At 35.1% G+C, this 15,259-nt stretch overlaps 1 protein-coding gene across 3 annotated transcripts; it reads left to right on the plus strand.

The window, feature by feature from the left end:
• The first annotated feature begins 1,550 nt into the window (after positions 1 to 1,550).
• Positions 1,551 to 11,439, plus strand: LOC147383959 (P-loop NTPase domain-containing protein LPA1 homolog 1-like). Of its 3 annotated transcripts, XM_086425689.1 has the most exons (8): positions 1,551 to 1,710; positions 2,820 to 3,053; positions 4,544 to 4,878; positions 6,621 to 6,702; positions 6,946 to 7,410; positions 8,013 to 8,756; positions 9,917 to 10,012; positions 10,991 to 11,439. In XM_086425689.1, the coding sequence occupies exons 2-8, from the start codon at positions 2,865 to 2,867 to the stop codon at positions 11,285 to 11,287; spliced, it is 2,208 nt and encodes a 735-aa protein (XP_086281815.1). In that variant the 5' UTR covers positions 1,551 to 1,710; positions 2,820 to 2,864; the 3' UTR covers positions 11,288 to 11,439. The 3 variants fall into 3 exon arrangements, with proteins under 3 accessions (XP_086281815.1, XP_086281816.1, XP_086281817.1); XM_086425690.1 differs by lacking the exon at positions 1,551 to 1,710 and having other exon boundaries at positions 2,912 to 3,053; positions 4,549 to 4,878; XM_086425691.1 differs by lacking the exons at positions 1,551 to 1,710; positions 2,820 to 3,053 and adding an exon at positions 4,965 to 5,809 and having other exon boundaries at positions 4,738 to 4,878.
• The last annotated feature ends 3,820 nt before the right edge of the window (positions 11,440 to 15,259 follow it).

Consider the following 15,259-nt stretch of genomic DNA (forward strand, 5'->3'; position numbering starts at 1 on the left):
TCGTTGGAATCATCTGATGTGGATTTTTTTTTTTAAGTGTTTTTTTTTTTTAAAGAGAGAATGTTGAAGAAGATGGATTTGGGGAGGAAACCATGGAATATGAAGGGTTTGGAGAAGAAACCCTAGGGTTTTTCATTGGATTCATTTGATGTGGATATACATATATATATATATATATATATATATTTAATTAAGAGAGAAAATATAATTTATAATTTGAAATTGGATCAGATATTCATTGGGTCTAGTTGGGGTTAATTTACGACTTATCCAAATTTTTATCAGATTTGTATATCTTAATCCGAATCCAATCCCGACATTCAAATCCTATTTTTTGGGATCGGTTCAAATTTCAGATAAAATTCGGTTCATTGCCAGCCCTAATGTCTACCCCGATAAAAAATATTATTTAATTACCTGATTTTCTTTTTATAATAAAAAGTGCGGTATCTCAATCTTTGTAAAACGTCACTTTTTAAAACATAAAATTCTCATGCAAATAAAATCACCAACCTTAATGAGTAGTTTGAAATGCTTAAACCATACCTACACACTACAAGCCCACCTTTTTTTAGGCTTTGAAACTTGATCCATGCAACAACTACATGGTCGATCTACAAGATCAGAACCTTATTGGAATCGAATCCTTGATTTAGATCCAAATTATAAAGTTTCGATTTGGTCCAATCCATTGGCAACTATAGTTGGCCAAAGCCCATCAACACGAAGCCTAGTTAGGCCCACAACGTGGTTTGAGTCGGACCTTATCGACATTGGATTTGAAAAAAAGCTCATAATAACCCTAACATTGGTGGGTTATTTAAGTCCATGGGCCTTGGTGGTATATATTTGTAAAACAAAGGACCGAACCCCATTAACAACCTTAAATACAAATGAATCTTTGTCAAATCAACTATTCTAATTAGGGCTACAACCTGGGTGGGTTGGAGGGTAAACCTAGGCTTAACTCAAGTGGCAAAACCTTCAACCTGAGCTCATTAGCCCAAGTTCAACTTGACTCGGGTTGACCTAGCGTTAGCTTGGGTTAGATAGTTTTGAGCGAGTTGAGCTTGTTGAGCAAAGCAAACACAGTCTTCGATGATCCGAAAGGCATTGTATATTTCATCCAATGTACATCAACAATTTCAACAAGACATTATAAAAGCACGCCAAAAGTTAATAAGGTAACCCACATCATAGTTGAATTGTCTTGTCTTATATGGGTTAAAAGTTTTGGAATGAACTAATTTTTGCCAACCAAAAATCAGTCCATTCTGAAACTTCTAACCCCATCAAAACAAATTCAAGAATTGTAAACTAGTTTTGATGAAGTTAGAAATTTAGGAATTAGTTGATATTAGGAGAAGATGATCTCTATGATTTTTGTGAGGATGATTTTCTCATCATAGAGATTATCTTTACAAAAAATCAGCTCATTCGGAAACTTTTAACCCATATAAGACAAAACAATTAGACTATAATGTGGGTTGCCCTTATTAATTTGTGGGGTGCTTTTATAATTACCCTTTGTTGACTCCAAATGAAAGAACACGCGTAAACGAGAGCCGTTAAGGAAATCCTTCTCCCGCTTTCACCACTCAAATAAAGTTTGATTCCATTCGATAAATCGACCGTGGAAAGTCACAAGTGGGATTTATATATTCTTTGAATCCAATCGAAAGCTTGAATACCCATCTCTGAATTTTGGTGGTAAGATGTTCTCTCACGTTTCTTTATCTTCAATTATTTTTTATCTGAAGTTCATCACCTGATTTCGTCGATTTCTGGTAGAATTTATGCTTGTTTTTATCAATCTCATGTTTTGGATTGTTTGTTAGATTTATTTACTGAAATTGGGTATCTGTAATTTTTAATTTTTTTTTCTGATTTGTTGGGGAAAATTTATAGGAATTATTCCACCATGTAGGGGAGAGCCACAACCCCCAATTTATCAAATCTTTAATCGTTATAGATTAATCTCTGCTAGGGTTTTTACATGTTTGCTCTGATTTATGAGACGAAACATTTTTTATCCTTCTTAATGAAAATAGATGGGTTGACTGGCGTAAAAATCCTTCATTTTAAACCTAAATTCTATTTATTCTCGACGATAATATAAATCTCAATTGTAAAATATCTCCTCTTTTAATTCAAGTTTCAAGCTTGAACATAGATTCCTCATTAGCTAAAGAATATCTCTTTGAAATTCAAAGCATGATCTTTCCTCATTTGGAAAAATTATCCCTCTTTTTTAGTTTGTGGAGTTCAACCCTTCTCAATAATATTACATGCCAACTGGCAAAAAAAAAAGAAAGTTTTCCTTCTAATCCAAAGACTAGATGTTGGAGAAGGGGAGAACTATGAATATAAGAGGGTCACAGGGCTTAACTGGGGTATGACATAATTGAGAGTGGAGGAAAATATACACTCAACACTCCCCCTCACCCATAAGGGTGGAAAGTTTTTTTTTTTTTGGATGGGTATAAGGGTGGAAAGAATCAAACCCGTGACCTATACAAACCTAGCACTCTGATACCATGTTAACCAACCAACTACTCCAAAAGATCAATCTGTTGGAGAGAGGGAGAGCTATGAATATAAGAGGGTCACATGGCTTAACTAGGGTATGATAAACTCAAGAGTGGAGTAAAATATATACTCAATAGATAAGTTAAACATGAGTTGCCAATCAAAAAAAAAAAAATGTTAAAGTTTGTGTTTTCTGATGACTTTTTTAGGTGTGTAAATTGATATATTTTTTTTCACCATAGCCTATAGATTGGAGGTTTAATATTTATTTTTTATTTTGGTTATTACAGTTGGCTGGTTACAAGGACAAATTTAGCTGGATAGAGTCTTCGAAAATGGGTTCGAGAATGCTTTGTTATATAATTGTCGTTGATGATGACACTAAGGATGATGATGAAAAGGATGATAGGGTAGTGGCAGCACCTTGTAACCATTCTCAATCAAAAACAACATTTTGGTACACGCAATTGAATTTACAAAAATTGTTGCAGCTAGTGGGATGCAAAGTGCACCATGCTTTCAAGGTACTACTTCACTCTTTCCATTTTCATCATAGAGGGTATTTTCCATATGTTTTCCGTTGCTTTTTCGTATAATATACCTTTTGAGACATCGGCAATTATTTGGTGTTTGCTTGTAATTTTTGTTAACCAAACTTATTATTTTCTTTTTTAGGTAAAATCAAATTTAACATATTAATTTAAATAATAGTACAAGTACATAATCAGATGGAATTTTTTCGTTTATGGAGAATGTGAGACTCAACGGATTCTGGCTTGGTTATATCTGAAATATATTTTGAACGTGTTGTTCTCTTAACTTATGATTTTGTTTGTATCCTCGAGCCATATGTTCAACAAAAGAAAAATCTCATTTCATCTCGGAATGTTTCGGTTGAGACGTCTCAGTCCCGGGGCTATTTGGAACAAAACATTGGAGGTTCATATAGCATTTGTCTTGGTTTGACTCGGCCGACCTTCTCTTTTTTCAACTAATATTGACATACCCGGAGATCTTGACCATAAACCATGTTTGAAGTTTTGGATATTCTCAAAAGCTTTGGATGTGGAAACAGTTTTGAATGGTTTCTCCATTGCACCATATTGATTCAACAACATACACCCATAAAAATATAAAAAAACAGAAAAACGAAAAAGAAAAAGAAAAAGAAAAAGAAAAAAGACCTCTCTAGTTCTTCTTGATCACTAACTCCCACCTAAAAGACTAGTCTTCAAAGAAATACCTCTAAATTCCTTGCAGAGCTTATAAAAAAATGATGTTTGGCCACCAAGGGGGTATAATTAGTGTTTAGGTAGATAGTTATTGGCTGCACCCTCCCTAGTCTACCAAATACAGAACCTTTTCACTCTGTTCAGCGAGTAAATTCTCAAAATCCCGAAGTTATAATTTATGAGAGTTATAAGTTATTAACAATATCGGTGTAGACACTGGGTTGCAAAAGCTAGACATTTTGAGAAGGCATCTGTAAGGAGAGTGAAGGTTGTAGTATATCCATTCGTGAGAAAGTACGTTTGAAACCAAAACAATCTTCTTTTTCCCTTTCGTATCTTGGAAAGACACAGTTTTTTATATATACGTACCAAAAAGCCTATTTTCCTTTTATTTCCTTGGATTTGTTTTGTTGGTTGTGCTTGTTAAAAAGCTTATATATCATCTATGTGATGGGAAAATTTGATTTTTCTCTATTGGGAAATGTTGTGCAAACAAGACACTTTTGTCTTCAGACATGCATTACATATGACAATTAAAAACAAGTGTCAGTTGCACAAGCTTATTATAAAGTGGTCTTACTGTTTTCTAAGGCTTTCCTTTTGGTTCACTATTTATACTAGTCTTTTCTCTATTTATGGTTTCCATTGCCAGTTTCTATTTATGCAGCAATGTTGGACAATAAAGTGACCTTTCCTTCCTATAAATTGATATGAGAGATGTTTACTTTATGTTCTTAATACCGTTTCATGAATAATTTCTGAAAACCATTTTGTTTCTCTAGATCAGCAGACGAGTTTTTGAGATCTTGGAGGATGAAAACCTAAAGAGCGAATCCAACTTTAGACCCAAGTTACTCTTGGATTTGAATGCGAACCCGTTCCCGTCACATATGAGACATAAAGATTATGAGGATGCTGAGACCTCTAGATTTCAACTGAGTGAGGAGGATTTGGCGATTCTCACCATAGAGAGCAAAGATAAGTTATATAAACTTTACAAGAAACAAGCAACAATGATGATAAAGCGAAAGAGGTTCTTGGATGTCATCTGCAGTTGTCTTGGAGAATATTCTTACGTGGGACCTAGCCAACGTGATGACCTCATCCTTGCCTGCAGGTATCTTTCTGTGCACTTTGACATAGATGTACTGTTTTACACTCACAATAATATAGTTAACTACATTATTTTCTCCATGATGGCAGTGCCTATATAGGACATAGGGTGATATGAGGCATATATGGAAGCTGCATGGCCAAATATGTCAACCTCGATTACTATGAAATGAAACAAAAGAGGGATCATGGTAATACTGTCCTGATACCCTGATACATAACCACACTGTTTCAATAGTTAAGTACCTTCTATCATTCATGAGGATAGTATCAACATAGGTTTAAAGGGAATCTATTAGGCGTCTTTGGAAGTCCCATAGCTGAGTGTGCAAGTCTTAATTACCATGGAGATAAACAGAAGAGGGATAGTGTGGAGGGATAAAATCACTCCCATCTGGACCGTTTGTATTGCACCAATCAGCATGTATCCCAAGACACATACCAGATATATGTATTGTGCCACATGGCTTTATCAGGATCGGATCCTATCTAATTAGGGAAAGAATCTCCAGTATGGAAGGATTCTTTTCCTAGGGATAATTACCTTATTTGGATGAGGACTGATTTAGCAGTTACGGGGGGATTAGGATTCTTTTTTAGGATTTTTTTTATCAATTTAAAGGTTGAGAGACATTGTAAAAGGGATCTGAAAAATGGGATATGGGAGAGGGAAGCCTAAAGGTTATCATGTAACAGGGAAACTAATGTAATAGGGATATGGATTATAGTGGAATGGCTCCCATGGAGCCCATGGATGTAGGCATCATTGCCGAACCACGTAAATCTTGTGATTCTTTCTCTTTTCCTTTTTTTCTTCCTTCTGTTATTTGTGTGATTTCTTCGTGGGATCTTGATTGGAGTTGGGATCTCAAGGTGGATTGTGGATTGCTGCATCCACATTATAAGGATATGGCTTTCAGTTTTCCTAGGAAAGGGTAAGGCTTGATATTTATTGGCTTCTTTTAGTTTATCAATATTTTCTGAATACGGTGATCTCCATCTTATTAAGTTTGAGATGGCTAAATTTTTTCCAAACTTTCATTTATCTATTTTTTTTCTTTTGGTGAATTAATTTTCCATCTTGGGACAAAGACTTCTCTACCTGGCTTGCTAAATTGCTGCTTTATTTCATCACTTTCATATCATGAAAGAGCTTGATTGTTGTTTGATTAACCGGAAGATAAGAAGCAAACCTTTGTGTTGGAAATAGTTTGAGTCACTGCCTTCCTAAATTTATTCTTGCTTCTCTGCTTTATTTTTTTTACATACTGAGTCTATCTCCGCTTACCTCCTGTGGGAATAATAACAACTAAATTTGTGTTAATATTGGTCTTTTTAAGAACCATATAGATTTGTTTAATAGAAGAACCGTAAATATAATTTTGTAATGAAATGTATTTGTTAATGTAAGAAATAATTATCTTGTCTACCAAGTACCAACCAATCATAATGTCTGATTATATAAAGAGATCCCTGATCATCAAAGACCAACTTCAAAATAAAGAAATATATAGGTCTTGAACTATGTCTCTATCTCAAAACACCTGTTCAATCCTATCTACTTGAGACAAATCTGAGACATGTAGGCAAGTGAGTTTTCTCCCAAAATATTACAAATCATGACAGGTACATCAAACTGTTGACCTATTTGGAACCCCAATGTCTATGGTCATAGACTTTGTGAAAGGAAGTCTATTACAAATCTCCTAACTTTCCTGATTTCTTGTTGCTTCTCTATTGTCATAGACTTCGCGAAAGGAAGGAATCTGTTACCATTCTGCTTTGCGGTACTAGTGGTTGTGGCAAGTCAACCCTTTCATCTTTACTGGTATTGCTCTGTTTCCTATTCAACGTTGTCTTATATTTGTGCTTGTTTTGTGTTACTTACGCAACAATGAAGTCATACGTGCTTATTTGTTGGTTGTATAATTTCGGTTTCTTTCACCGAAGTGCCAAACTTAGGTTTAATGAAAACAATACGAGACAAATCTCTAAACAACTTCTCAAATATTAAAAAAAAAAAAAAAAAATTAAACATCCAAATCACCCAATTTTATATGTTGATGCGCAGGCCAGCAGGCTTGGTATTACAACCGTTGTTTCTACCGATTCCATTCGCCATATGATGAGAGGCTTCGCTGACGAAAAAGATAATCCATTATTATGGGCATCAACTTATCATGCTGGGGAGTTCCTAGATCCGGTTGCCGTAGCTGAAGCAAAAAGAAAAAGGAAAGATCAAAAGTTATCTTCATCACCTTGGAATGGCAAAGCTGATTCCGAGGAATCTACAAGAACCCAACATGGATTACATGATACTATTGATTGTAGTTTTTCGGAAAAAGGTCCACCCATTACAAGACATACAAGAGTAAATAGTTTTGATAAACAAGTGGGTTCCAAGGTATTGGCCATCGAAGGCTATAAAGCGCAAAGTGAAATGGTTATCGACAGTCTTGACAGGTTAATCTCAATATGGGAGGATCGCAAAGATTCGGTAGTCGTTGAGGGTGTCCATTTGAGCCTCAATTTCGTGGTAATATTCTGCTATCTCCTGATAGGGCTTAAAATGGGTCGGGTTTGGACTGGATCCGAGCATATCCAGATCCATTTTTATTCATATCTGTATCCGACTTAGATCCTATTAGCTAAAACCATATCCGATCATTTTGCTTTCACTAAATCCGGATATGGACCGACCAAATTACTTGATTATGGTTGGTCGGATAATTTCGGTATATTCAACATTTTGTTTTTTGCTATATTTCTTTTCTAATTGCTAATACTATTCTAGTTTACTATTATAATTATTTTATTTTATAAGAATTCATGTTATATTAAAAAAAGATATTTTGAAAAACATAAAAATATAATTTTCAAAGCAATATATCATTGCATCTAGGCGGATATAGGAATGGATCAATATCCAACCCAGATCCGACTCAGATCAAGGGACCCATTTTTTATTTGGGTCTACTCCAAGGGTCCAAACCCTCCAAATTCGGGGATCACTTGGATTTCAAATAAAATCTGACCCATTTTGTGCCCTATCTCCTGATGCATTGTTAGCCAACTTAGAGTTTTTAAAACTTACTTGAGTCTTAATTCTCCTCTTCTCTTCCATCCTTGAAATTATAGATGGGTCTTATGAAGAAGCATCCTTCCATCATTCCTTTCCTGATATACATATCGAATGAAGAGAAGCACTTAGAACGGTTTGCTGTACGAGCCAAATACATGACCTTGGATCCTTCCAAGAATAAGTACGTGAAGTACATCAAAAATATACGTACCATACAAGATTACTTGTGTAAAAGAGCGGAAAAGCACTTGGTTCCAATGGTGGACAACACTAATGTAGACCGAAGTGTGGCTTCTATACATTCAACCATATTTAGTTGTATGAGGAGGAGACAAATGGAGGTTTCCCTGTATGATGTTGCCTCCAACACTGTCAAAGTGATAAATGATGAATATTTCAAGCATTGTGATGCAAATTCATTCAGCTCGAAAGGAATGTTACAGTTAATCCAAAGGCAAGGATCGCTCCGCCATTATATAGCTATTGTCAACTCAGACGGGTCTGTTGCCAAAGCATGGCCATTCTCGGGTGTTGATAAAACTAGGGAGCTCTCTACATCCGGTGCCAGCACTGATGTAATTGGGAGTCCAATCTATGGGCCGGTTCAAGTTCGTGAAGCAAAATCTGCTAATGTACATGTACAGTTTGGTAATTTTGGAGTAGGTTCTTGGCCAAATGGTACAGAAGGAACAAGTCACACAAGTGGCATAAATGGTTCTAGAGTAGATGGGGATGGTGAACCTACTCAGTTTTCTTCGTCCTCAATTTCACCATCACACCAGGAAGGGCACGCGAAAGAGGTAATGACCATCTTCCCATGTTTATTTGTTTCATTTGTTTGTTTGTTTTTTTTTTGGGTTGAATATTAGATCCAGATTCTGATGAATTAAATGCATTAAGGGTTCCTTTCTTGTTATTTAAACTACCCTGCAACTATGTTGACATCACTCTGTGAGACTGCAATTACTAAAACTATTATTAATTGCATTTTTATATATATTATTGCTATTATTTGTCTACATATTATCTTTGTTCTTGTTTAGAATACCTCATGAAGAAGACTTACACTTAAAAGCTACTAGGCCAGAAGATTTGAAGCAAATGCTGCAGAATGATATCCTGCTTTGTGGCAATAAGCTAGTTTGTGCTTGTGTTCAATATTTTACAAAGGAATTGCAGTGTTCTTATGCCTTTCACTCTCATTTTCTTTAGTTTTGTTTTTTTTTTGTGGAGTTTGTTTTAATGAAAACTGGACAGTTTTTTTTCCCCAGTGAAATATTAGTCATTTGGGCTCACCTTGGCTCCCACAACTTATTTTGTTGCATGCATTGTGACAAAAATCGGCAATTTTTCTTTAAAACAGAGATTTTAAGGATTGCCTATTGAATCACGACTTTTTTGAAAAAGTCATTAACTTTCCAAAAGCGATTTAGTTGACGATTATTTAATACCTTTGTTTAGTATTATTTTATCATTAAATATATGAAATACGTTTTTTATTTATTTATAGTTTTCTATAAATGCTAGATTTTTTTTTTTCCCCAAACCCAACTTTGTCACTATGGCTGCATTAGATTAAATATCGACTGTAATGGTTGTTATTAAAGACATTCCATTTTTTTCATAGAAACAGACCCACACATAAACGAACAAGCTGTCTAAATCTTTATTTTGTTACTGTGTATAAATGAGCAAGTCTACCCAACGTATAGTATTCAATAGAATTCACTTCTTTTTTTTTTTATGGGTAAGTTGGACTTGAACCTGCGACCTCAAACTTGAGGTTGCAATTCGTCAACAGACTTAACTATGGGTCTAAGTCCAAAATAGGGAGGGGTGCAACACGATGACTTACAAGGAGTCTTGCCCAAGCATGCTTAACTGTTCTCACTTTCTATCATGGCTACTCTAAGTTCTAACTTTTCTCATTTTAACTATAAACAATATTGTATTCTTTCAGCTTACTGAAGAAGTGTCAGCATCAGAAAGCGACGAGGAGCCTATTCAAGACAATAACGATGACGATTCTACTACTGATGCCGAGTTTATGGATGAGGTACAAAAATAAGTCCATTTGATAAGAAGGGTTATTTTTTTTCCCCTCAACATCCCTCAGTTTTACATTGCTTTAAAATTTCCCCCTGCATTTTGATATTTTGCAAATGTTTCTCCTACTACTATTGACGTTCAAAAGTGTGATTAATGTCTACGTTTGCATGTGAAAAATAATGGTTAAACCTAGGGCAGCAACTTGGGCGGGCTAACCTGAACTCAACCTGATTGATGGGCCAGCCCAGGCTGCGTTATATGGAAAATGAGTTGAGCCTGGGCTAGGAAATCTTAATCTGAATTCAATTCAGGTTGAAGCTCTGGGCAACCCAACTCAACCAGAACCTAATGCTATATATTTACATATAAATATTTTTTAAATAGTTTTCACTTCCTTAATATATTTGTAAAACTGAGGAAAAAAAATCTTTTTATTGACTTTTCTTTCTATATTTAAATTTATTGCTATATATGTTTAACTAAGTATAGTATTTTACAGATTTTTGAAGATGAAGCGTCGTATTTACATAAATTTTGAAGAGAGAAAAATGAGCTCAACCTGCCCAAAATTGCCTAACTTGAAAATGAAATTAGGCTTGCTCAATGAGCCCAATCCGTCCAAAATTACCCAACTTGGGCTAACCCGAGCTCAACCCGATTTTAGAAGCTCACTCTCGGGTTGAGCTTGGGTTAATGAGCTCTAACCCGATGGTCGGATTGAGTTGAGCTCGGTTTGAGGGTTCTACAACTTGGGTTGACCATCCAACCCGCCCAGGTTGCAGCTCTAATTTGTTTGGTGGAACTCCAACCCTATAGAAGAAAGTTGGAGGGTTGATGTAATTGAGCTCGACTGATCCCTTGAACCTTGACGGCACTACACTTAACCTTTGACTACCACAAGTGACAATAAAAGACCATCTTGTGATTTTATCTAAGTAATGTTTATTAATTTTTATTATTTATTATTTATTATTTTATTTTTTAGTTGGGAGGTTCAGTTGCGGAGTCATCTGGGAGATCAGACGAAGAGTATGAGGCAGATCAAAAGGATGATACGTTTGATGTTGATGCTATTAGTATTGGAGCTTTGGGTAATACTAATAATGTCTTTGATGGTTGTCACAAGCTTCGTAAAGCCTCCAAAAGCCCCTCCTTGAGACGCTCGAGAAGCTCATTTCAAGAAGGCAAGCCGTATAACCATGTCCATAGCCTTCCCTTTCGAAGAAGTCGCTCCAACAAACTTAAAAATGCAGACACTCAAAAGTTTTCTTCAGATGCATGAGGGGATGGATCTGATTGGAAGTAGCGCAATTTTTTTTTTTTTTGTATTATTAACTTTTGAATTTATTGTTTATTTTACTTTCTAAGAATATATTCAAAACCAGAACTACTGAATTATACATCAGAAATCACAGGCTTTTATTATAAGTAGGACACAGATGTAATATGAAAACATTTGTTGATGTAGAAAGATGAGAAATACCTCAAAGAGATCAACTCCATTACTTAGGTTTAATTATACCAAAATAAATAAATAAAAGGCAGGATTAGTGAGAACATGAGCTTTATAATTGGTATTAAGGGTGTCAATCCGTCGGTTCCACATATACCTGAGGGTGGTAAACGAGGGGGTTTGAACTCAAAACTTCTCCCTTTTTGGAGGGAGGCCTTGGCCACTATGCCCAACACTTGTTGGTTGAGTGCAAAGAAGAGAAAGTATCACATAAAAATTAGGGATGATAAATGATGAGGACTGATTAGTTGCATGTCACTTATTACCTGTTGCACTCCACTTAAAAATTTCCTCCTTGCACTCCACTAGTATGATCAATAAAGAAGTTGCACCTTTTCCCCCCTCTTCTTGTAAGTCATAGAGGAAGTCCAATCCTAAAGCTTCGTCTTTTTTGTGGTTCAAGTTGAAACGATCTAGTTGGTTAAAAAGTCATGTCAGGGAGGTTTCGTGCTTTTTTTTATTATTAATATCATATCCGAACACGATTAGAAATACTAGTTTAGTTTGATCATACATGAATTAGATGCAACTAATTCTCTGGTGGGATGCAACAAATAGGGAGAGGGTGAAAATTTCAAAATAATAATAATGAAAAAAAAACAACTATTTTAGGTTGGAGTACAATCGATTCTAGATGATCTGCAACTAATTAATCCCTAAATCCTAAATGATGAGATGAATAACAAAAGACCAACTTCAATGACATGACAAATACATATTCCCAAATACCACAGATTTTCTGGCTTTGAAGGTAATATGGAGACAAATTTTTTTTTTTGGAAACTCTATTGCCACACCAACCTTTTACTTAGAACACACTAATCCTTTTGAAATTAGAGATTTCCCCTCAAATGTGTGCAACTTGTGCAAAAATTTCGATTTCGATACATTGTTCATTTTGATTCTCAAAACATATTTCTAAGCGAGTTTGCTAGTAGGTAATCTAATTTAAGTGGCGATATTTAATTTAAATTTAAAGAACAAACATCCTTGATTTTAAAGTGACAATCTCATTGGTAAATTTAAAGACAAATATCTTTATTTTTTAATGGCAAGATCACGGATGATTATCAGCGAGTTCGTCACTTTATATTAGAATACCTACCAACAAACTCGATCAAAAACATGTTTTGGGAATAAAAATGAACAATGTACTGAACTTTGAATATTTTCATATTTAGTACACGAAATGGTAACTTACCCTTGAAATTAAGCAGTAATTTTATAAAGGTGTATTACTAGTAACAGTTAATGTGTTAATAGCAACCTTTTTTCACCACATCCCATCCACCTACAATGACCCCATTTTATTGCTTTTTCCCTACCTACCCTTTCAACTATATCATCATTGCTTTCCTCCTCCTCCACTCTATTCCCTTTTTCAATAATAGCCTACTAATTTTGCTATCTCTTTCACCCCTTCAACTCTAAATATTTTCAATAATACCTTTTCAATTTTATTATTTTTCTTCTTTTACCCCTTAACCCTCAAAGAGGAGGCTCGTCTTGTTGTCGTAGGCACAGATGAATTCTAGTAGACATAAAATATTTGAATCAAACATGAAACATATAGAATTAATGGGACAGAAAACACAATTTTCTAGGTATCACGAACCAATACACTTTTCCTACAGATCCATTTATTTTTAAATCCAAGGAAATTCCCTCTTACTCAGCTAGTAGATGGAGAGCCCCTTAACAATAAGGATGGCAATGGGTCAAGGTAAGGTTTCTACCGACTCCATAACCAAATTGAAACCCCCACACCCATACTCGATTGATTTCTTAGCCTAATTTTAGGGTAATACTCAAATCCAAATTTTTACCCAATATTTAGGTGGATAACCATACCCAATTCTTAAGTCACCCAAAATTTTAACCTTAATCTGACATGTTTTTTTACTTTAGTAACAAAAATCCTAATTATTTACATATATTTATATGCAGAATAAGAAAATATAATTTTGCCGGGTAAACAGATAGTACATGATATATATTCATATCTGACCCTACAACACTTTTGGGTAAATGGACATTGGGTAATATTACCCGAAATCTTAAACGGGTAGAAAAACCTTATCCATATCATATTTATTTGGGTTGGATGAGTCGATTAGATGGGTATTATCCGACCCATTGTTGGCCTTACTTTTATATATATATAGGGTAGCGTTCAATGGCAAACTTTTTGGCCAAACATTTTTCAAAACATGATTTAGAGGTTTTGGAATGGGTTGATTTTTAGTGAGGATGATCTCTATGGTGAGGAGATCATCCTCACCAAAAATCAGCCAATTCCAAAACTTCTAACCCATGTTTACAAGCTGAAATATCGTGGACCATCCATTTTTTGTAAACTGTTTTTTATGGGATTAGAAGTTTTGGAATGGACTGATTTTTTGTAAGTATGATCTCCTCATCAAAAATCAGCCTATTCCAAAACCTCTAACTCATGTTTTGAAAAATGTTTTGCCAAAATGTTAGCCATTGAACGCCCCCTATACATATATATATATATAAGGTGGCGTTCAAGGGCCAACTTTTTGGCAAAACATTTTTCAAACATATGAGTTAGAAATTTTGGAATGGGCTGATTTTTAGTGAGGATGATCTGATGATCTCAAAAAATCAGCCCATTCCAAAACTTCTAACCCCTTAAAAAATAGTTTACAAAAAATGGACGGTCCACGATTTTTCAACTTGTAAACATGGGTTAGAAGTTTTGGAATGGGCTGATTTTTAGTGAGGATGATCTGATGATCTCCAAAAATCAGCCCATTCCAAAACTTCTAACCCCTTAAAAAATAGTTTACAAAAAATGGACGGTCCACGATTTTTCAACTTGTAAACATGGGTTAGAAGTTTTGGAATGGACTGATTTTTGGTGAAGATGATCTCCTCACCGTAGAGATCATCCTCACCAAAAATCAGCCCATTCAAAAACCTCAAACTCATGTTTTGCCAAAAAGTTGGCCCTTGAACGTGACTCATATATATATATATATAGGGAGCAGTTCGGCAGTCCTAAAGTTTGCCAAGTTCTATGTCAAACATTTTTTGTAAATCACTTTTGATGGGGTTAGAAATTTTGGAATATGCTGATTTTTTTATGAGGATGATCTCTACGGTGAAGAGATCATCTTCACCAAAAATCAGCTCATTTTGAAACTTTTAACTCTAGTTTATAAGTTGAAGAATCGTGGACCGTCTAATTTTTGTAAATCACTTTTGATGGGGTTAGAAGTTTTGGAATAGGCTGATATTTGGCGAGGATGATCTCCTCATCATAGAGATCATCCTCACAAAAAATCAGCCTATTCCAAAATTTCTAACCCCATCAAAAGTGATTTACAAAAAATGTTTGGCACAAAACTTGGCAAACTTTAGGGTTGCTGAACCGCCCCCTATATATATTTCCCTATATATATATATAGGGTCCCGTTCGGCACCCTAAGTTTTACCACACATTTTAACAAACGCGTTTTGTCCTACATGGGTTAGAAGTTTCAGAATGGGCTGATTTTTGGCGAGGATGATCTCTATGGTGAGGAGATCATCCTCACCAAAAATCAGCTCATTCCAAAACTTCTAACCCCATCAAAAATGATTTACAAAAAATGGACGGTCCACGATTTTTCAACTTGTAAACATGGGGCTAAACATTTCGGAATGGGCTGATTTTTGGGGAGGATGATCTTCTAATCATAGAGATCATCCTCACCAAAAATCAGCCCATTCCAA

This window comes from Akebia trifoliata, chromosome 15 (genome assembly GCF_017979445.1).
Source record: "Akebia trifoliata isolate Shusen 1 chromosome 15, ASM1797944v1, whole genome shotgun sequence".
Classification (NCBI taxonomy): domain Eukaryota; kingdom Viridiplantae; phylum Streptophyta; class Magnoliopsida; order Ranunculales; family Lardizabalaceae; genus Akebia; species Akebia trifoliata.

Bases quoted from the DNA above. Each gene is read 5' to 3' on its own strand.
- LOC147383959 (XM_086425689.1), top strand. From the start codon at position 2,865: ATGGGTTCGAGAATGCTTTGTTATATAATTGTCGTTGATGATGACACT. The intron at 6,703-6,945 runs GTATTGCTCTGT...GTTGATGCGCAG, and splicing joins CAACCCTTTCATCTTTACTG to GCCAGCAGGCTTGGTATTAC. The intron at 7,411-8,012 runs GTAATATTCTGC...TTGAAATTATAG, and splicing joins ATTTGAGCCTCAATTTCGTG to ATGGGTCTTATGAAGAAGCA.